This window comes from Etheostoma cragini, chromosome 13 (assembly GCF_013103735.1).
Source record: "Etheostoma cragini isolate CJK2018 chromosome 13, CSU_Ecrag_1.0, whole genome shotgun sequence".
NCBI lineage: Eukaryota > Metazoa > Chordata > Actinopteri > Perciformes > Percidae > Etheostoma > Etheostoma cragini.
Window position 1 is genome coordinate 23,760,904 of NC_048419.1, and position 22,588 is coordinate 23,783,491.

A 22,588-nucleotide genomic window follows, 5' to 3' on the forward strand; every position below is an offset into this window, starting at 1 on the left:
TTTGGAGATATTACGGTAAATCACCTGAGACTCTGGTTTACCTTTGGAGATATTACGGTAAATCACCCGAGACTCTGGCTTACCTTTGGAGATATTACGGTAAATCATCGGAGACTCTGGCTTACCTTTGGAGATATTACGGTAAATCACCTGAGACTCTGGTTTACCTTTGGAGATATTACGGTTAATCATCCGAGACTCTGGCTTACCTTTGGAGATATTACGGTAAATCACCCGAGACTCTGGTTTACCTTTGGGGATATTACGGTAAATCATCGGAGACTCTGGCTTACCTTTGGAGATATTACGGTAAATCACCAGAGACTCTGGTTTACCTTTGGAGATATTACGGTAAATCACCTGAGACTCTGGTTTACCTTTGGAGATATTACGGTAAATAATCCAAGAGTCCTCTGGCTTACCTTTGGAGATATTACGGTAAATCATCCGAGACTCTGGCTTACCTTTGGAGATATTACGGTAAATCACCTGAGACTCTGGTTTACCTTTGGAGATATTACGGTAAATCACCCGAGACTCTGGTTTACCTTTGTAGATATTACGGTAAATAATCCAAGAGTCCTCTGGCTTACCTTTGGAGATATTACGGTAAATCACCCGAGACTCTGGTTTACCTTTGGAGATATTACGGTAAATAATCCAAGAGTCCTCTGGCTTACCTTTGGAGATATTACGGTAAATCATCCGAGACTCTGGCTTACCTTTGGAGATATTACGGTAAATCACCCGAGACTCTGGTTTACCTTTGGAGATGGACGGGCTGTTGGGGTTGGCGATGAAGCAGGTGAGACAGACGTGGATGGAGCAGCGGAAGCCTCGGTTCACGGGCGCAGTCGGGGCAAAGTTGGCGATACACTCGCCGTGATAAAACTTCCCGCACACGGGAATCATACAGCGCCGCACGTCCTCACTGCGCTTTTTACATACAAAGCAGGTGTGGATGCCTGGGGAGAATTATTATTATTTTATTTACGAATCATCACCTTTTGTACGTCTAACGGTCCATGTTAACGTCACTTTTTAAAAATTATTGATATCAAGAGGTCCAATTCAACAGAAATCCTCCCTACACTTTCAACGGCTACATCTCCATTAATAAAACAATACAAAGGATAATAATACAATTAAAAATATAATACAATCTAACAGAAATACATGTAAAAATTAAGTAAGAATAAAAATGTGCACACTTTTGGATTTATTACACAGGTACAGAAAGTAAACATGTCATAGTGTATGCAAAGTATGCTACAGGTTGTTGCTATATTTGTCACACTCATATTTGTCATTGTCACTATATTATTGTATTGTTTTAAATAAATAAATCAATTATAATGCGGACCAGGAACAAGTCTGAGAGTCTGAATACAACTTTTTCCTGGTTGCTGTGTTATGATATAAATGTGGCTTTTGTTCATTAGAGAAATATAAAATTGAATGTGTTTTTTTAAACAATTCCTTAAATATTTTTACAATTTTCAACCACATTGCGTGAGCAGAAATGAAGACATTTATAGTTTTTTTTGTCAATACAACAATTTAAAAGGTGGAAAATTGTTAAACAAAAGACACACACACACACAGACACACACACACACACACACACACACACATATATATATATATATATCTATATATATACCAAATATATGTATGTGACGTTTCAGTTAAAGTACTATTCTTTTTTACAATTGAGAAGCTCCGTAAGGGTTTTGGGGTTTGGTTTACAATCAGATGAATGCTGGGAGGTCATAAATAAAGAGATTTATTTTTTTGCTTTTACAGTGAGTAACACAGACTTTTGGTCCCATAGACGCTCGGTACCTATTTATTTAATTCAGTTATTACTTTCATTGTTTTTTACCTGATTTGCACTCCGGACAGACGAACTTCCCTTTGGGGGCTTGGGCCAGAGAGATGCAGGGCAGGTGGAAGGCTCCGCAGCACTGACCCTCACAGAGCAGCAGCTCCCCCGTCTTTTCACACACCTGAGACAGAAAAACACCACCTACCGTAAAAGACCTGACACCACATGAGCGATTCAAGTTTTACTATCGATTACTTTTTATGTTCCAAAAGGGAAGTACAATAATTAACAGTCGCAATGATACAATGAAGAAATTCAAAGAGTATCAGCAGAGATCTTATGACAAAGGCTTTACAAAGGTTTATGATTTATATGCCAGGTACTATTTTTTCTTTAATCGGGTCTTAACCATGGAGCTCTCCTCTCCCGACCCACGAGCCCTACAGGCTGCTGGATGTTGGGGTTCAGCCGAGAGTTTCTGCTCTATTTGTCTTTTTATTCTAATCCTACTGAAGGGATTTTGAGAAAGGCATCACACAGAGAGCAGAAGGGAAGGGACAAAGTCTGACGAGCCTACATGTACGTAGGGTCACCGGACTCATGTTCCATCTTTACTACAAAACTTACAACTTAAACCCAATCAAGATAAACTGCATCACATTTCTAACTGCATCTGGAAAATATAGCCCAGGAGAAAGAGAAGAGACTGTAGCTCTTGAGACCTGTTTCACCAGTAAATTGGGCCTTGGCGGGAAAGCTCACCTGACATATGTTCTCCTTCATGGAGGCAGGACCTCCTCGCTCCCCTATGATCTTCCTCGACGGTAGAAGTGGATCGTCACTCAGGGATAAGTCGTCCTTCATGGAGGAGAAGCTGGGATCCAAGCTGGATGGTTCACCCTAAAAGAGCCAAAGGACAAATTTTAGAGCTGCATAGATTAACAGATTAGTCGTCAACTATTAAATTAATCGCCGACTAATTTGATAATCAACTAATCGGTTGGAGCTAAATTCTAGCTCCTTAAGTGTGAATATCTTCTAGTTTCTTCTCTCCCCTGTGACAGTAAACTGAATATCTTTGGGTTGTGGACAAAACAAGACATTTGAGGACGTCGTCTTGGGCTCTGGGAAACACTGATCCACATCTTCTTTTTATAGACCAAACCACTAATTGATTAATCGAGAACATAATCGGCTGATTGATCCTTAGTTGCAGCCCTAGTCCTAAAATATAAAATTCAGCACGGTAAAAGACAAAACAACTACAGTAAATCAATCATTAAATCATTGTAACAGTTCTTTCATACAGTGTGTTGAAGAGAAGAAAATGTCCGACCTCTGACTCTGCTGTGTCCTTTTTGTCCTCCGTTTGAAGAGCATCAACGTCTGCTGACGGTGTCTCCACCTGGGCGGGTGGGGGCGGTGCCGGTGCCGGTGCCGGTGCCGGTGCCGGAGCGGAGGGTGCAGGAGAGCTGGGAGGCCGATCTGTGGCGGTACACGTGGAAGCCTCTGTGGGTGTTGGCCCAGAGCTGGAAGCAGGAAGCTGCTTACTCTTTGACTTTAAAGATGGCGCTCCAGAATCTGGGTGTAAGAAAGATCGGTAGGTCATCACAAATACATTCATGATATTATATAATTGGTTTACATATTAAATGTTGAAAGACGATTCCCCAACCTGATTGAGGAGCAGGATTTGGATTGGTCTTCAGTGTTTTGACCTGTGACGAGAAAAATATTATCAAATGTCAAAGTGTAGGCAGAAAAGCATCCTTCTGAAACTTTCTAAATCATGATATCATGGGGAATAACATTTTAAATTTTGTAAAAATTACAATAATTCTTTCTGAGATGTAGCAGAGTAGAAAAATAGGATGTTATGGTAAAATACTTGATGTGAATACTCAAGTAAAATACAAGTATTTCAGATGTATCACACATGAAATGTACACACCACAAATATATGTACCTTCTTCTTGGGGCCTGTTGATGCCTCGGCCTCCAGACAGTACTCCAGGATCTTCTGAGTGGGTTTCCTCTTTCGCTTCTTCTCCAGCACGGGAACGTTTCCTGTGGATTTAATGTCACGTTAAAAGACCTAATGCATTGGTGAATATTTAACCAGAGGTTCCCAGGCGTTTAGGCTTGTGCTTCTGGAGAGATAGACTGCTGTGAGTTATTATCAGGGTGAATCCCTTCTGAAGGCTTCCTTCAAAAACAAGAGGTGGAATAATCCAATATGATCACAACAACAGTGAAGATTACAGAAAAGTCCCAAAAAAGGTAAACAGGGAGGCAGTAGCTCAGTCCGTAGGGAGTTGAGTTGGGATGAGAACCGGAGGGTCGCCGGAGTGTGGATTGGTAGCTGGAGAGATGCCAGTTCACCACCTGGGCACTACCAAGGTGCTCTTGAGCAAGGCATCAAAACCCCCCCCCTCCGCCGCTCAGGGCACTGGCAGCCCACTCACTCTGACATCTCTCCATTAAAGCATGTATAGGACATGAACATGTGTGTGTATTTCAGGCCTGTGTGTAGTGTGTAAATTGTAATTTCCCCATAGGGGATCAGTAAAGAGTATAAATCAAATTAAATTGACGTTTTTGTTTAATTGTTTTTGCTCTGGGTAATTGTGACGCCATTTCTCAATATTTTCACTATAATAAATAAAAAAATCAGCATATGAATTTATTTCCTGCCATTTCGACATGGCAATGCATGCATAAAGTGAGGACAATAAAGGAAAGTTTTTCCAGTTTGGTGTGGAGGATTTGGTCCGGCCTGCACAGACCTCATCCAACACATTTCTGGACCAGGACTTATCGCCTAACATCAGTGACCGGCCTAATTAATGCTCTTGTGGCTGAATGGGCAAAAATCCCCAGAGCCAGCATAGATAATCTTGTTGAAAGCCCTCCCAGAAAAGAGTGCAGGCTGTTATAGCAGCAGATTAGATATCAGGTGTCCACATTTGCTTGGCCATGTAGTCTGTCTGGCTTCCCAGACAGTTGTTGTAATTTTGAATGCGTAAAATAGCAAAGAAAGAAACACAAACGCTTCCTCACCGTTGCCTTTGACGAGGCTTTCTGACGGTGAGGGGTCCGCTTCAGGAGGAGGCGTTAGTGTGTCGATGGAAAGCACCGGTGCATCTTGGGGGGTTTTGTTCTCAATGTTGGGAATTTGCAGTTCAGAGGGCGTTGTTGCAGCAATTTCCTCAGGAGGCGGGGTCTGTATTTCAGGAAGCAAGCTCAAGGATGGGGGGTCGTGTGTGCTGCTGTCCGATCCCGGGGGTTCGGACATGGACAAAGTGGGCTGAGTGGCCTGAGAAAACAAATTACGTGATTTCATTGTCAATCAGTGATACAAGCTTCATGTGTGGCTGAAAAACAAGTGATCTTGGATAACAACATGTTATTATTAGGAGTATAACGGTACATGTACTCGTACCGGACCATTTCGGTACAGGTCTATCGCAACAGTACAGGATTTACGGAACGGTACACAGAATGCAATCTTTAACTAAAATGATAAGTCTTGTTTATTAAAAGTTAATTTAGTCTCCGCCCTGCACTTTGAGTGCTTATACCAGCCAAGCCTCTCGTTAGCTTTAGTCAATGTAGAGAAGCCAGAGCTTGAACACCCTCAGTTATCGTTATGGTCTCTTGTTTGGGAAAACTCCAAATACAACAATGGATAAAAACAAGTGGAGAAGACGAGTGTGCCGACATTGCTCATAAGTGAGCGTGAATGTTTCTAGCAACGCGTCAACCTTGTCAACTCAGTTAAAACAGCAACACACAAACGTGAATATTTCTGCTACATTAAAAGAAATGTGCGTAGTGCAAACACAGCTTCCCTCATTTTAACTAACTTTTGCTGGTAATTCAGATCGGCCAAAGCACTAACAAATGCCATTGGTATTTTTCTAGCATTGAAGCTACTTGACAGTGACTGACCATCACATCACTCCTGAGTGGAACATGGTAAGCACTGTTCTGCAAACTCGGCCCAAACAAGCACAAATCTGGCAGAGGGCATGGTGGAGTGGAAGTTGGAGAGGCCAAGAACTACAATTTCTGTCGCCTATACCATAAAATGAACCAAACCGTGACTTCAAAACCGGGGTCCATACCAAACCGTGACTGTTGTATACCGTTACACCCCTAGTAATTATAGTTACAAGCGAGATCTTAGTTTGAATGTGTTTTACCTTTCCGATCAACTGGAGAGGCTTTTTGGTTTTCTTCCTGGTGGAGAAAATCTGATCATACTCTTCAGTCCATTCAATCAGCCTCTTGCTTGGTTTTCTTATTCGCTTATGTGCTGAAAAAGATATTTAAGAAAGGACACTATCTTTGTTTAATCCCTGTTGTTTATCGTGTGTAACATGGAGATAAACTAGAATACTTGATGTATCCTATCTTTTCACACCAATACCATGACTACTTAACGCAAGCAAAAAGATTTGTATTTGTTAAACTCCTTGGTTAGTTTTATTGGTGAGTTGGCTGGAACTAGATACTGATACAAAGACCTGTTGCAGTGGATTAGGGCTGGGCGATAGAGAGAAAAAGAGATATAACAATATTCTTCACCAAATACCTCAATTTCGATATTGCGACGATATTCTAGGGTTGACAACTGGTGCTTTAACAAAATACCAAAAGAGGAGTTGTATTAAAAGCTGTACTAGTGACAGATGAGTTGTTTTTCTCTGAGCTGAGACATGCTTGCTTCATTAGGTGCAGGGGTCTTCTTAACTTTAGACTGTTCTGATTGGTTAGAGGATGGGCGAGTCACATTGCTTGGGTTTACTTTTAAACCTGGTACCCTTTCCCGTAGCTCACCGTGTACAGTGTCTCCTGCACTGACTTGTGTGTGAGGTAAACTACGGTGTGTCTCCCCATCTGTAGCACTGTCACAATTGCGCAACTAGGCAAGATTGTTTCAAATATCTCACAAGTCCTTTATAACGTCAGTTATAACGGCCCATGTATTAAAAGGTTGTCGGGTTTAATTCCCGACCTTTAATTTGCTCATAATTCCCTGAATTCTTTTTACCGTTTTCTTATTTTTAAGTTTTTTATTTGTGTATTCCTCCTGAAAGACACTTAAAATATCTGAGTTCACTTTTTAGACTGCAAGACTTGATTGATATACGTGACCAGTCAAAAATAATTTTGATGGTTAACCGATTAACTGTTGATTTCTATAATTCTCAGGCAAGTTGTAAAGTTATAAGGTGCATCTTTTTTTCTATGATTTCTAAGTGGATTGATGGACGCTAATTGTCCAATAGACATCTGAGATAATATCATGCTCGGAAAGTGGACGTCTCACTAAATCTAAAGATATGTGCATAATTTCTGTGTAAAGACTTGACTGAGTTATGACTCTGAGGAGTGCGTAGTTTAAACTAATTGCTTGCCAAATCAGTTGGCCAAACCACAATAACTACAACTTCTAGTTGTTTGAAGAGCATCAGAAAGCACCAAGGATGTGGGTCAGATTGTATTTACATAACAGGTTCTACATTTAAACTAGACTGTCCTTACCTTTTGGAGCTTTGTCGTCTTCTCCATCGTTGTGTATCAAGCTTGTGTTAGTCTCAGTGCACTCTGCAACAAGGCCATTTGGTTGTTCCAGACACAGTGTAGTGTTGCATCCTCTCTGCTCCAAAGGCACCATGTTCTGTAGATTCTCATTTACTGTGCTCCACCTTTCCTCCTTGTTCTCCTCCCCAGCCACTCCTTCACCACCTCCAGCTTGCGTCTTCCAGCTGCTGGTCTGTATGCCTAACAGAGATTGGACTCTTGATGAACAATCCACTCCTGATGTAAAGTCCATTGCTGGCAAGGACTCCAGTCCTGGGAAACCAGGTCCAGACCTGGCAGGTCGACAAGGCACTTGGCGGTGGGCTTTCTTTTTTACCCCAGTGGTGCTGCGCCTTCTGTTAGAGATTCTCTTGGACGTCTTACTCTCCTCATTGTGTTTGATTTCACTTTTGTCTGGAATGGAATTTAAATTTGTATTAAGGTGTTCAATTTGTGGATCTTGGACTGAAGGTGTAGCATCCCCAGGCATCACTAAGGGTTCCTCCTTAACATGTGCACTTGGTGGCCCAATTTCCAGTTCTAAGGGGGTCCCCTCTCGCTCTCTAGTGTCATGTAAGTCCTTCAGCATCATGAGAAAAGTGCTGAACTTGTAGTTTGTGTCTGGTTTGAAAGAGATGGGTTTACCATCGCAGTCATTTGTTAAGGACTGGAAGGATACCTCCTCCACGTTTTTAAAGGCATTCATAAAAGAAAATGGTGATGAAGGTGAGGACGAGGAGTGTACGTCAGAAGAATGATCTTCCTTCTTTGCCTTTACTTTAGAAGTAAGGGGTATGAAGTCCATTGGTGGAGTTGAAGATATTGAGAGGTCTTCATCTTCGCTCTTGACATCAACGTCAAAGTCAACTGAATCAGTAAATGTCAAAGGGGTGCTGCTACAGCTAGAAATAGTGTCCTGATCACACTTACCACTGTTATTATAATAGCATTTAACAGATTCTACTTTAGTGCAAAGGTCCAGTTTGTAATTGCGTGCAGAGTTGCATGCAAGGTCCTCAACTGTTCTGTATGGATTCAAGAGTTCCTTCTGCTCAGACTCCTTTCTGGCTTTTTTCTCTTCCGCCTCCTGCATGGCCTTCAGGGCTCTGGTCATCAGCCGACTGCTGGCTGGAAGGTGGGCAGGAGGTTTATGGACTTTTTTGACTTCATCTGGTACTTGTTTTGGTTTGTGGACAACTTTCTTGGAATTTGCAGAAGACAGGCCTTCGGGCACACAAGCTTCCCTACATACTAAATCCCCATGCCGGTGAGAAGGTAGAGGAAATGTATTAAAAGCTGTACTATTGGCAGATGATTTGTTTTTCTCTGAGCTGCCTAACTGGTCAGACAACATGCTTGCTACATTAGATGCAGGGGTCTTCTTAACTTTTGACTGTTCTGATGGGTTAGAAGATTGGCAAGTTACATTGCTTGGGGTTCCCATTAAACCTGGTACCCTTTCCGTTTCTGGGCTACCTAACTCAGACACACTTGCCACATCTGAGGCAATGATAGTTTTACCTTGAGATGATTCTGACGAGAGACGAAGAATACCAGTCCCACCACTTGCTTTTAACTTTTTAACTGAGACCTTTATGGATTCTGAACTTCCTGCCTGATCTATGGAGACACTTGCCTTGCCACCCAGGCAATCGGATTGTTTAGAGGACTTTTTACTTATATTAGTATCTGGGGTTTTTTCATTCTGTGTAGTCATTTGGTCATTGGGACTAATGGTTACACTGGAATTTAGGAATTTCTTACCTTTGATGTCCTTGCGTATTAATTTGACATAGGGCAGCCTACACTTAGAGACAATAATTGTGTGTTTTTCTAGCCTAGCTAATGGGTCAGTAGTGTCAACATTCAAAGTGGACGCAGGAGTCTTGTTGCTTTCTTTTTCTTCTGCTTGGTCAGAAATCCTGTCAATTACATGGACTTTTTTATTGTCTGAATTTTGAGTTTGACTGTCTCTCTTTAAACTTAACCTGGATAAGTCATTGAAACTAAATGGACTGGAGTCCAAGGCCTTTTTAACATCTGAGCTACTTAATTGGCCCGATGATTCAGACACAGTGTCGACTGTGTTACTGACCGTCTTTCTGCTCTTTGAAAATGTACACTTGTCAAAGAGCAGACCAGTCTCAACAGACACCAGCGACTCCTGTTTGTCAGGCAATCCTGACTGGTCAGTGCAGCTGTCAGTTGTACCAAAAGGCCTTTTAGCACCCAGGGTGTTTTTACGCTTCAAATGTCCTGACCGTTCAGGTGGAATACTTGTTTCAGTAGATACCAGCGTCTTTTGCTGAGCTGACAATCCTGACTGGTCAGTGTGACAGTTAGATGTCCCAAAAGGCCTTTTAGCACCCGGGGTGTTTTTACGCTTCAAATGTCTTGATTGGTTAAGTGTAATCCTTGTTGCAGCAGGTACTAGAGTCTTATGCTTGTCCAAAAATTGTAACTGGTCAGTCTGACTGCCAGTTGTACCAAAAGGCCTATTAGCAACCGGGGTGTTTTTACGCTTCAGATGTCCTGACTGTTCAGGTGGAAGATTTGCTTCAGCAGGTACCAGAGTCTTATGCTTATCAGGCAATCCTGAGTGGGCAGTGGGACTGCCAGTTTTACTAAAAGACCTTTTAGCAAATGGGGGGTTTCTATGCTCCAGATGTCCTGACTGTTTAGGTGGAAAATTTGTTTCAGCAGTTACCAGAGTCTTATCCTTGTCTGACAATCCTGGCTGGTCAGTGCGACTGTCAGTTGTACCAAAAGGCCTTTTATCATCTAGGGGGTTTCTATGTTTCAGATGTCCTGACTGTTTAGGTGGAACATTTGTTTCAGCGGTTACCAGAGTCTTATGCTTGTTTGACAATCCTGACTGGTCCGTGCAACTGTCAGTTGTACCAAAAAGCCTTTTAGAAACCGGGCTGTTTTTATGCTTGAAATGTCTTGATTGTTCAGGTGGAAGATTTGTTTCAGCAGGTGCCAAAGTCTTATCCTTGTCTGACAATCCTGACTGGCCAGTTGTACCAAAAAGCCTTTTATCAACAGCAGTGTTTTTATACTTCAAATGTCCTGACAGTTTAGGTGAAAGATTTGTTTCAGCAGGGACCAGAGTCTTATGCTTCTCTGATAATCCTGGATGGTCAGTGGGGCTGCCACTCTTAACAAAAGGCCTTTTAGCACCCGGGGTGTTTTTACGCTTCAAATGTCTTGATTGTTTAAGTGGAAGATTTGTTTCAGCAGGGACCAGAGTCTTATGCTTGTCTGACAATTTTAACTGGTCAGCGGAACTGCCAGTTGCACCAAAAGGCCTATTACCAACAAGGGTGTTTTTACACTTCAAATGTCCTGACTGTTGCTGTGTTTCAGCAGGTACCGGAGTCTTATGCTTATCTGGCAATTCTGACAGGTCAGTGGGACTGCCAGCTCTACCAAAAGGCATTTTAGCAGCCGTTCTGTTTTTACATTTCAAATGCCCGGACTGTTCAGGTAAAATATGTGTTTCAGCAGGTGCCAGAGTCTCATGCTTGTCTGACAATCCTGACTGGTAACTGGATGCACCACTGGAAGAGGAGGCACTAGGAATCAGTGACTTTTTACTTACAACAGATGAGTTCTTTTTCTTGCAGGGGACCTTACTAAAGAGAGTGCGGTCTGGCATTGGGCTGGTTGTTTTAGGTCGTCTGTCTTTGCCTGATTTACTGAACCAAAGACCACTCTGAATCTCTGGCTGCTTCTTTACCTCTTTGACAACTGTAACAGATGGCTGAGATGGAACTAGCTTGGACTGACGTTCAAGTGCATTAGGACACAAAATCTTAGGGATTGAGTCAAGGTCAGAATATGGGCACTCTCCATTGTCTCTATCTGATTGGTCAGGGATATTACGCAATGTGTTTTTAGAGTGTTTAGTACCTATGTCCCTTGATTTACTTAGTTTCTTTTTGCCAGAATATTTCCCTAAAGTGCTTGGGTTTGCTGGAGTTGTAATTGGGGGTGAAATGGATCCATTGGTCAAGGGCAAAGACTCAGGAAGGGTGGTTGAAGAAGAGAGAGGAAAGATGGGACGTGCCTTGTTCTCTCTTTCTCGCGTGGGAGTGTCGTGGAAGGCATCATCTATCAACGAAGTAATGGAAGAAGCCATTTTGGAGCGCTCTTGAAGAACAAATTCAGCTTCCGCCACACCCAATTTCCAAGAGTCCTGAAAACGCTTTGCAATCTGCAGACAGATAAAGGCACACTGCTCAATTGTTGCACACATAACTTACCGGCTTACAGAAAAAATGAGAACTTTCTTTAATTGTCTAACAAGATGATCACCAACCAATGATGAGGCTTTAGACCAACTTTCTTTTTAATGCATGCAAGTGGAGACTCATCTTTCTTAAAATAGTAATTACAGTGTATTTGTAGTTCTGCTCCCTTTGCTTCCCCTTCCGGCGCAGTAGGGTGAGCTGTTCAAATTCAAAGCCTCCGTGGAAACTGTGAGTTGCTTTATCCTCCACCCAGGTTAGCTCAACAGGCTCTCCAAAGGTCCTGACATGGTAGAGCCGACAGGGCCGGTCACTGGGTTCTAAGACAATAACAAACATCAGCCTCAATCTCATGAGACGCATATTAAACTACATCATTGTGCACAGGAAGTACACAAGTGCATTAACTAAGCAAAGGGAGCTTAAACATGCTAGAACACTAAACTCTTTACATAACCACAATAAAATGTGCATACTATAGTCAGAATTTTGAGCATGACATATTGTTACACAAAACGTAGATATCTACATGAGACACTAGACAGTGAAAAAGACTTAATCCCACAATACCAGCAGTTGGTGGCAGACCTTGGTGTTTGTGACTAGACTGAAAAAAGTCCAAGTATTTATAGCATGAAAGCATAATGCAGTCAGTGTACATGTCACTGCTTGAAATAACCGCTTTCACGATATCCATTGGTTGAAAGTATAATGTGGTTTTAGATGAAAATGTGAGAAAATGTGAGAATTTTATTCTAAATCCCAGTTCAGACCAAAGATTCGCAAAGAGACAAAACCGTTTTCAAACGTCGCAGAGAAAGGTTCAAGAGGTCTGAACCGGCTCGTTTCAGTTCTATTAAAAAACAGCTAACTGTGTTGCTGCGACTCAGCTGGTCGAGTCTCCAGAGGCTGCTTTTTAAATATATTTAAATTCATTCACTCAATACTTGTCTTTATTATTACTGTAAAGTCTTAATTTAGCTGTAGCTGCTTTCCCTAGTGTTTAGTTTGAGTAACGTTATTTTAGACTGAATCAAGCTGTCAGCTAGCCAAATAGTTAGCCGAAATAGCTGTTAGCTAAACTAGCGTCAGCTTCCCGGTGGAGGCTAACCGTTGTCTTAGCTAACACACCAGTACACAATCTGTGCTGCCGTCACAGATCCGCATACAGCACGATCTGTCATAGTTGTAGCAGTCAGCAGTTAGCCTCATGTATGTATTAGGAGGACGGTTAGTCGGCCGAGAGACGTGCGTCGCCGCGACTTGTAGTTTAATTTTTTTAGAGGTTCACGGTATGACGCAGAGGGGTCTGCGGCGGTATGCTGTCAGAAGCATACAACAGGCTTAAGGCTTTGCAAGTGAGGCTGTGTGTCTACTAAAGTGTTTTCCCCCAGCTGTAAACAGCAGGCGGTCTTCTGAAAATGGCCGGCTGGGAGTGCTTGAGAGGCGCAGCATTTTTTTGTTGTTGAAACACTTTACCTTTTGCCAACATTTATACTTTGGCGGATATTTAGTATCAAAGCAACTAGACACAACCAGAGTACTTGCTCTGGCCCTTGCTTTGGATAAAGGGAAGGCTGAATAACTTAGGGAGAGAGGAAGGACCCACCGGTCTACGTGGCCAGCAGTGTTCATTTCTTCTGCATTGTTGTTCAGCACTCCAAAGTTGGATGTGACGGTTGATCTTTCTGGTATTTTTGCCTCTCATTCCCTGTAATTGGTCGCTGGCCAAGGGAAAACTCTTTGGTGGACACACAACGTTTTGAAGTAAACTTAACTCACTACGACTGTGTCCGATTTAGTTAACCTTAAGATAATGTGCAGATATTGCTAATCCCTGTTCAAGCTGTGGTTGTCAATCAACTGGCAACCAAACACTCCATAGAGCATATCACACAATTGAAAACAACCCATGCACAATGTAGGAAATCACATGAAGTCAACAATGTCTCAGGCCCACCTTTTACTCTGTGATAGATTCCCTGTGCAGGGTCAACGGTCACCTCACAGGGCCACCATGGTCTTCGGTTGAACTTTGCCCAAATAACTTCACCCTCTAAAAACTTTACAGGCGGCAAAGACTTTTTCTTGAGGCTGCTCTGCTGTTGACAACATGACAATGAAGAAAGAAAAATCAGACAAATGAAAAGGAGTCAGGATTTTTGTGCATGTGTGTCGGACGCTCGTCATTTAAACACCGTGACCCACTGATGTGCATTTACTTTGAAAGACATAAACATAGATATGTTGCATAACCTATAATGTAGGCTATCTTCAATAAACCTCCAGTTTCTCTCAGTCTCCTCGCTCAGAAACAGCGGTCTTTCATTCATTCAGTCACTGTTAGGTAGACTTTAAACCGTTTTTGTGCAGAACAGTACATTTCCTTTTGTCAACGACCCAGTCGATGAAGTTAAATTTACGTCGGGAGATGATATTGAGGCCCAAACTATAGATGTATTTCAATTTCCAGATAACTTCCTATTTGAGTGGTACTGTTTTTCTTCCCAGTCTACCAGTTATGTAGCCTACATGACCTTATCTGTCCTCATATCACTAATGTCACCCATCGTGGACATGCTCTTACATCACAGCACATTCTTGGTGTTGCATTACTTTTTTTGCTAACGGGAGTTTTCTTTCCAACATTGTTGACGCGGAGCATATTAGTACTGCCACTGTGGCGGAAGAGCGTGACTTTCTATGAAACATGTTTTAAATGTTTGTGTAGAGTTCCCTAGACACAAGCCAGCTAGAAACATTCAAAATAAACTAACAATTGTAAATCATATTTCTGTTAATTAATCAACCTAAATATGGGATTGGTAGAACTTACGTTTACGCAGGATTGCTCCTATATTAAATGATAAGTGTAGCGTACTATCATTCCAGTTTTCACAAGTGATCTTATAGGTAACCTGTGATTAAATATGACATTAATACACTATATTAGAGCTTACGCATTGACTCGAGTAGCAATTTTCTCCCACACCAATTCTCGCTATTGTACTGCAGCCGCTGTCATGCTTTTTTTAAATTAAGTACATGGTCAAGCTTTCGGTATAGTGAGTATTTCCACCGACCAGTTTGTTTGTGGTTGTTGCCATGGTGAATTGTAGTATCATGGCTCTATTCACGCTGCCTTTTTATAGTGGTGGCGCACGCACTAAACCTACTCTGAGTTGATTGAACCAACTCGAATCAGCTGCTCTGGAAACTAAAACTCAGTTTCCCATCTCAGGGTAAATCAACTCAGAGTTCCGGGTTAAACTCAGAGTTTGTTAAACCTCCTTCCTGAAACGGACCCCTACTGATCCTGCAAGACGGTGTATTAAAAAAATCCAAAATATATATATGCTTTTTACCTTTATTTATTCAGGGAAATGACTGAGGGACTTGCAGTAACGCCCTGATCCCATTCACACAGTTACACATTCATATCTGGAAGCTGCTCCGTATTACATTCATAAAAATCAACCAAAGAAGTAACTACTTCAATAGTGAAAATCACTAACTAATAAGAAGATCATGTCTATTTTTAAAGCTCTGAGACCAAAATAGGAGACTGCAGGGGATTTGTTGACCTGGGAGATTTTTCTGACCTTGCTTGAGGTGTCTCTGGGTTTTTACCTTAACTGTTATGGCAGGAAGTGTGAACCAACTGTAAGGTACCGTATGCTAGGTTCAGTCTCCAAAATATCAGCCCTATTATATATCCCAATCCTGCAGACGTTTCATCCCGTGTAGAGTGTTATAGTGCACCACAACCATCTGGAATGCCTCTTTACCAACTTCTTTTGGAAGATTTGGCGACTTTTCCGACGCTCTTAGCTACTTTTTTTTTTTTTTAAAGCAATTTGTGACAAATGAATCAACATCAGACAAAGCCAGATATAAAATATTGTAATTATTTCCAGTGCATGCTGCTCACAGTAATCACAGTTAACGTCTCTTCGACAACAGGACAGAGTCTCTCTCCCTCTCCTGTTGTAACGTGAGCAGCCGGCTGTCAGCTGACACAACCAGAAATATTTATGCAAATGATGCACTATGACGTCACACATGCGAATGAGTCTATTACTTCATCTGATATTGTTTGTTGACATTCTTGTTCCAATAAGTCACTTTCTAGCACCTCCTTTAATATGAAAATACGTGTGTCGTAAATGATGGAAAGCTTTGATCGGTCAGAGACCAGCGTGCAGTCTGTCATCTCTTGACCGAGTCACAAGAAGAACTTATGAGTCTATACAGTACATTGTCTAATTTGACAGTGTACATCATTACAGACAGACCAATTGGGAAGTCTGAATACAGCATTAAAATATCAAAGATAAAGGCTGTGACATGAAAGCTCTTTAGCTTTAACCTTTGTGTTTAAATTCTCTTCTCCATATGCGTGGCCCAAGGTAAGGTAAAAAACTACCATTCATGCTTCAATCTCCGCTTGCTATTCATCTTTATCTTTTCACTGGACTGAACAGTACAGAAAAATATATAAAAGGTAGACGAAGAACAGGCAAAGAAAAAACATGAAGGTGTGGGTACTCAATAGAGATTAACAGGATTCAAAGAATTATATAATTTTAATGTTCATGTTTATTTATATTTAACATAATTTGCTTAAGTGAATCAAATATGAAGATACTGAGGTGCAGCTTGTTTGTTTGATGTGTGGGTAAATGTGTGTTGTATGCTTTGTTTTCCTCTCTTGGTCTGCTATACCATTAAGATTCTGGGTCTTTGTTCTGTTGGGAAGTGTAGATTGACAAATCTGAAAACAATTTTATAAAAAGTTTTTTTTTTTTTTAATTATTTTATACAAATAACACTGTATAATGGATCAAAGATTTTAGCTTCGGACCAAAGATGTTCTCTACAAGCTTTTTCTGAGGTCTAATTTTATTCCTCTCTTGTTCCACAACAGGTTTCAAACCATAACACAAATCACAGTAGAAGAATGTCACAACCTGGTTGCCATAGTGGCGCCTTTATCCTTTGTGTTGATGGTAGTAACAGCTCACAGCAGCCGGTTGGGAGGACTAGCGGGGTACATGAGCAGGCCGGAGTAATGACCGGCATGAAGCAGGAATGGCCAGAGGGCCGATACTGGCTGCTGCTATGATGTAACCTTGGCTGGAGCATTTTAAAGGAATAGTAAGACATTTCAGAAAAAATGCATATTCAGTTTTTTGCCGAGAGTGCAATTAGAAAGTCAATATTAATCCCTTTCTAAAGTTACGGCCAGGAGATGATTAACTTAGTTTGGTATCAAAACAGGAAGCAGGGGAAACAGCTATGCCAGAGAGGCGTTTAGTACACGCACAAATTAATCTTTAACACTGAATATTTGTAGTAAATAGTTGGCTGCTTAGCTATTAACGTTAATATCAGTGCTTGTATGGAGCTAGTTTTGTACTAAACGGAACGTGACGGCTTGAACTGGCAGCAAACTGGCTGGTCTTTATGCATTATTTCCTTCTGGAGCTCAATAAAGTTTTTCATCTTTATATTTTTAACCATGGTATGTCACAAATCCAGAATAAATTGTTAAAAATCAACCTGCATAAGAACTTAAGAAAAAGCCACATAGAAATCCTATCATAATCAATGTTCCTTTTAAGGATAAGTACAGCCAGCTAACTAATATGGTGGTACTGAAATATGTGACCAGCTCCAGCCTATACACAGAAAATAACAGTTGTCTTAAAATTGATCCCTGGGGAACACCAGAACGGATCCATTTCTTAAGAAAAGGTTTCAACATTCTAGGTGATATACTTAATTCACTTCGTGCCTGAGTTTCATGACCAGACAGAAACGTCTATATGCTAAATATGAAATTACAGCCAGCAGCTGGTTAGCTTAGCTTTGCAAACTACCCCAAATATTGTTTCTCTAGTTAAGTCATTTTATGACGCTAATGCTTTTATTTGGAAAATTCTGAATCCGGAAGTAAATGTGCGCCCACAAAACAAGAAGGAAGAAGTGGTTGAACGAAGGCATACAGTGATATATGATATTGTTTAGCACCTGTTAGTTTCACAATTAATTCATTTTTCAATTAGAATTACTATTTGTGACTTGGGTTACTTTGGGGTGAGCCATTTTATGTTTTTGCTGAGGTTGGAGACTACAAGCTTGCAAGTTAGCAGTAGTTAAGTGACAGTAGCATATCGCCATTAGCCGGTTACTTGAGAGACACTACAGCAAAATGTATTTAAAGTAAAGGTGTTGTGTTTGTCTTTTTTACAGCGTTGTTCAAGAGATTCAAGATGTGTTAAGGAATGCTTCAAAGGGACAATAAAGCTTTCTGAACCATCAGTCAATAAAGAGTCAGACCAGTATTCAGCTGAGGATGCTACAAGCTTAGCTTAGCATAAAGAATGGAAACCAGCGTTCCCTCAAGAAAAATAGTTTAGCCCGGTGGTAAGTGTCTTTTTTTTTCTTTTAACAAGGGCCCAGCCTCGGCCATTCACAGACTGATGGCTGCATTAATGGAGAGCCCAAAAGTTTAAGTGATTGCAGAATTGCAAAATTGACAAAAACACAAATTCCACAGGGCCCTACATTAAGTCGGTGCTGAAAGCCAACTGGAGATGTGAAAATATGACAATGTCTGAGTTCCCAACGGTTTTAAAAACATCGTAAAATGTGTTAAAATTATAATTCGTAGGCCTGGCGGGGGGCATCTCAGGCCCGGTTCACACAGTCAAAACCATCCACCTTGCAGCACTTCTAAAGCTTACTTATTAACACATTAGATTATGTTTGTATAATCCATACAAAAACTGGGGTCTCCACTGGTTGCCTGGTAACCTCACATGGCCGACAATCTCCAGGATCTAACAATAAAACCACAACCTGTTGTTTTCTGTACATATAGGACCAGAGCAGAGTCTGATGTGAGCACAATTACAGATTCAGGGTAGCATCATTCCTAACTACTTAGTAACACAGGATTTTCGAGGTAGTTGCGTTGGTCAGGGAGGTGTAACATTCTTTAAATTATAGGACAATAAAAACTGTGATTTTTAAAAACTAAATAGGTGTTTTGTGACCTTGCCATCAGCGCCTACTGCATGTATGTAAACAAAATCTGCCAATTGTGTCCATGCGTTTGCCACACTTATTGCCAACAGTGGAAACAAAAGCAGAACCTGTGACAATGAATACAAGTTACGGATCAACATGGTCCATACTTGCATGTCATCCCCGTAATAAAGTCGGGCCGGTGTTTTCAAAGTCTGACTCTTTGCAAAGGATTGATTGATTGAATTGCTTGTAATATTTTTTTTTATCTGTAAATCCCAAGGTTTTCAACATACAGTCAATATCTGCATATGAAGAGAAAGAAGACAGTGTTCCAGCAATCCACAAAACCATGTTGATGGGACATGCAGCGCCTCATTGCTGTCAAAACATACATAGATGCATGCAACACAAATAAGTTATTAATGGATTTTGTCACTCAAAATCATTAACTTCTAAGACATCTACAACTTAAGCCCCTTTTTTGCCTATATTATTGACACTTTGTCAAAGTAAAACCATTAAAAGTATGCCAAATTAGCTACTAGCAGCTCCTGTTTGCAGTATACCCACTAAACTAAAGACAACTATCACTGGATTACTTTGATACTGAAGAAAACTCGAAAAATTGATGATTCTCAGGCAAGTTGTAGAGTCCAAAGGAGCGTCTTTTTGTTCCTACAACGTCTAAGCAGACGTAATGACATTTATTTGTAATGTAAATCCAATATCCTGATTTCCTCAGAAGGTGTAAGTCACATTGACTCTAAACATGTGTGTATCATGTATGTGTTTTCGGATTTGACTAAGTTATGACTCAGTGAAGGAGTGTGATTCTGCATTCAGGCGCTAAGGATTTTTTAAGTACCTAAATTACCGACCATGAGCCCACATTCAGCTCCCCACAGTCTGAAAACCTCTGGAGAAGCTGAAGGTTTTCTCGTAGTTCCTTCTAAAAAAGGAAAACACCCATATTTATCAATGACAAAGCTATAGTTGTGGAGCCGTGTCTCACCTGAGCCCAACCATTAATCACAATGACTGATATTCTGTTACAACAGGTGAAAGGCACTGCAGGTGTTCAGTAGGCTATGTCATGCTCAGGGTTTGCGTTTGTAAAAGTTGGGGGAACCCTGAAAGCCATTCTTTTGTTTACTTTGGGTAATAAGGATAAAACTTGCCATTGAATGCCTTGAGGGACTATCTCCAAACAGCAACAGCTCGGTGTCGCTCTCCCACTCGTCATCGGAGCCGTCCCAGTATCTCCTGCGCTGACCCGAAGACTGGGACCGGGTGACCACCTTAGCCGACGACAGGGTGGCATCTTTGCAGTCCAAATTCAAGTGTCCAGGAGTGGATTGAAGATCATTCCCCGCCCTCTTGTGTTTGTCCTGCAAGCCTCCTCCCAGAGGTGACACCGTGTTGCGCTCTGCGTCGTTGTCTTCATCCTCAAACAAAGAGGATTCAAAGTGGAGGAAGCCGTTAGCGAAGGGGCTGTTGCTATCGAGAGAGAAGGCCGGGCTGGGCGGGCCTGAGAAACAACCTTCTGTCTTTTTCTCAGAGACCAGAGGATCGCTGCGATTGACCGCTGGCCCGTCTCGACTTCTAGTTTGAACCACGGGTTGTTTTGGTCCAGCGGTAGAGCCCCCAAAGCTCTCCTCCCTGCTAGTGTTCCCGGTGCCAGAATAATCACTGCTAGTGCAATCAGCCCAGGAGTCCCTCTCCCTCTCCATCCCCTTCCCACTCTCCTTTTTACTCACCCCCCACTCCCAGCTCCTCTCTGGCTCCCTCACCGGCAGAACCAGGTCAGGCTGGCTCACCATGGTGGTGAGATGTTGCAGCCTCCTAAGAGGACTGTAGGAGGAGGAGGAAGAAGAAGAAGAAGAGGAGGAGGAGTGGTCCCTTTGTGTAAACCCATAGGCAGAGGCATGTTTGAGGGAGGAGGCGGCGGCAGACATGGTTAGCCCGACCCTGCAGTCATGGTGTCTGGAGGGGCAGGAGTGGGCGGAGAAGTCTCGGCTGGAGGTCAAAGGGCAGCTGGACTGATGAGTCTCTCTACCAGGGCCCGAGTAAGGCCCGCTCATGCTGACATGGTTCCTCCCTAAAACATGAACAGAAAATTATCAGAGTGGAGCTCACTGAAAAATCATGAACATTAAAGTTAGCATGACTTTTAGGAACGCAACTAACGATTATTTTAACTGTTGATCAATCTGTTGATTAGTTGTTCGGTCTGTAAAATGTCAGAAAATTTGGAAAAATGTTGATCAGTGATTGTCCAAGATGACGTCCTCAAATGTCCTGATGACAACTCAAATATATTCAGTTTACTGTTACAGAGGAGAGAAGACACTAGAACATATTCACATCTAAGAAGCAAGAATCTGAGAATTTTTAAACGATTAAAAGAGTTGGCAATTAATTTCATAGTTTACACTTAATAGTTACATATCTGTAATAATTTTACATATTTCTTTTTAATGTTACACATTATCCATGTTTTTTGCACAGCATGTAAATCTGTCATAACATCGCTGCAGCTCGTCTGAAGTTATCCCAGGCAGCTTGTGATTAGATGTTTTTTAAGTGACACTGCTCTGATACCGTAACCATGATAACAACACAATCTGCCTTCACATGATGTCAAAATAAAACGTAAACAGACTCACTGGTGAAGAGCGGATCAACCTAATGTCACATTTTTTTGGGAGAGCTTCTGCGCAGAACACCGCAACCCCAGCTGTAAAGCCTGACATGTAAATGAACGCGATTTGATGAAAATGATAAGGTCAGCAGCCTGTAAACTCACGCTCGTGCACACAGTAGTCACACACAATTAAAGCAATAAATTACAGCACGTCATGTTAGAGATCATGCCGACGTGAAACACGCCGGCAATGCAACCACAAACTGGAAATAAAATGGACCCGTTCGTGCGCGCGCGCGTGCATGACGCGCGTGTGCATAGGTGTGTGCAACTGCATGTGTTTGTTTGTGTGTGTGTGTGTGTGTCGCTCGTGGCTTACAGTGGCTTCCATGCTTGCACGAGACCGAAACACTAAACGCCACATAACACGAGACGACACAACACAAAACAAGTTCAACACACACTGGCACACACACGCAGACACACAGACACACACACTACTCCCCCCGACAGATGCAGGCAATGTGTGCATCAAACAACAAAATCACGGAGAAAACACCAAATGACACGGGATCTGTCGCGAGAATCTTACCATTCCGGTGTCGGCCACCACTAACGTGACCCTCTACCCGCTAATTTTGGCGTTTAAATGTGCCAATTTCCAATTTTTTGAAAGCGGATGAGGAGAGTCCCAGCGGCAATACTACTAGGCCTGGATCCTGTGAAACGTACTCACTCACTGCCCCCTCCACCTCCCTCCTCCCTCCTCCTCTCTACATGCGCTAAAACCTGGTCCAGCGGCCCCTGGAATAGAGATTCAGGCGTATTGTGCTCCTCCAACGACACTCCCCCTTTCTGCTCTGTGATAACTACAACTTTATAATTCGCCGTGTATAGATAGATCCCTGCTCTGTTGAATGGCTATTTCCTGCCTGCAGACTCTGCCTGCCCCTTGAAAGTCTCTCTGCTGTGCGCACTGCCAGTCGTCACCGCTGCCTCCCTCCCCAGCCGGTCCACAGCATGGAGCAAGAAGGGGCCGTAAATCTCTCTTCCAAGAAAAAAAAAATCAACAACTCAAAAATCTGAACTGACAGATGCCAAAGAAGCGCACGGGGCAACCACACGACACCTTTAATAACCCGCCCCGCCCATTAATTACAAGCATCAATTCTTCACCTTAAACCAGGCTGCCATCCCCAATGACATATGTCACATGCCAAACTTGTGCCAACAAGCTGG

General features: G+C 42.0%; 1 protein-coding gene across 7 annotated transcripts in view; it reads right to left on the bottom strand.

Annotated features, from left to right (window-relative positions):
* Positions 1 to 22,588, bottom strand: part of nsd1b (nuclear receptor binding SET domain protein 1b) — a 35,444-nt gene that overhangs the window by 12,543 nt on the left and 313 nt on the right. Inside the window, exons 1-14 of one of the 7 annotated variants that reach the window (XM_034889752.1) lie at positions 21,942 to 22,533; positions 19,884 to 20,803; positions 13,631 to 13,769; positions 11,818 to 11,990; positions 9,775 to 11,636; positions 7,379 to 9,636; positions 6,034 to 6,146; positions 4,889 to 5,144; positions 3,795 to 3,895; positions 3,504 to 3,546; positions 3,165 to 3,409; positions 2,591 to 2,728; positions 1,886 to 2,009; positions 765 to 965 (exon numbers count right to left, since the gene is read on the bottom strand). In XM_034889752.1, the coding sequence (XP_034745643.1) occupies positions 765 to 965; positions 1,886 to 2,009; positions 2,591 to 2,728; positions 3,165 to 3,409; positions 3,504 to 3,546; positions 3,795 to 3,895; positions 4,889 to 5,144; positions 6,034 to 6,146; positions 7,379 to 9,636; positions 9,775 to 11,636; positions 11,818 to 11,990; positions 13,631 to 13,769; positions 19,884 to 20,786 (6,556 nt within the window). In that variant the 5' untranslated portion in view covers positions 20,787 to 20,803; positions 21,942 to 22,533. Of the gene's footprint in view, positions 1 to 764; positions 966 to 1,885; positions 2,010 to 2,590; positions 2,729 to 3,164; positions 3,410 to 3,503; positions 3,547 to 3,794; positions 3,896 to 4,888; positions 5,145 to 6,033; positions 6,147 to 7,378; positions 11,637 to 11,817; positions 11,991 to 13,630; positions 13,770 to 19,883; positions 20,804 to 21,371; positions 21,636 to 21,941; positions 22,534 to 22,588 lie in introns of those variants that run through there. The other 6 variants (XM_034889753.1, XM_034889755.1, XM_034889748.1 and 3 more) reach the window with 6 other exon arrangements.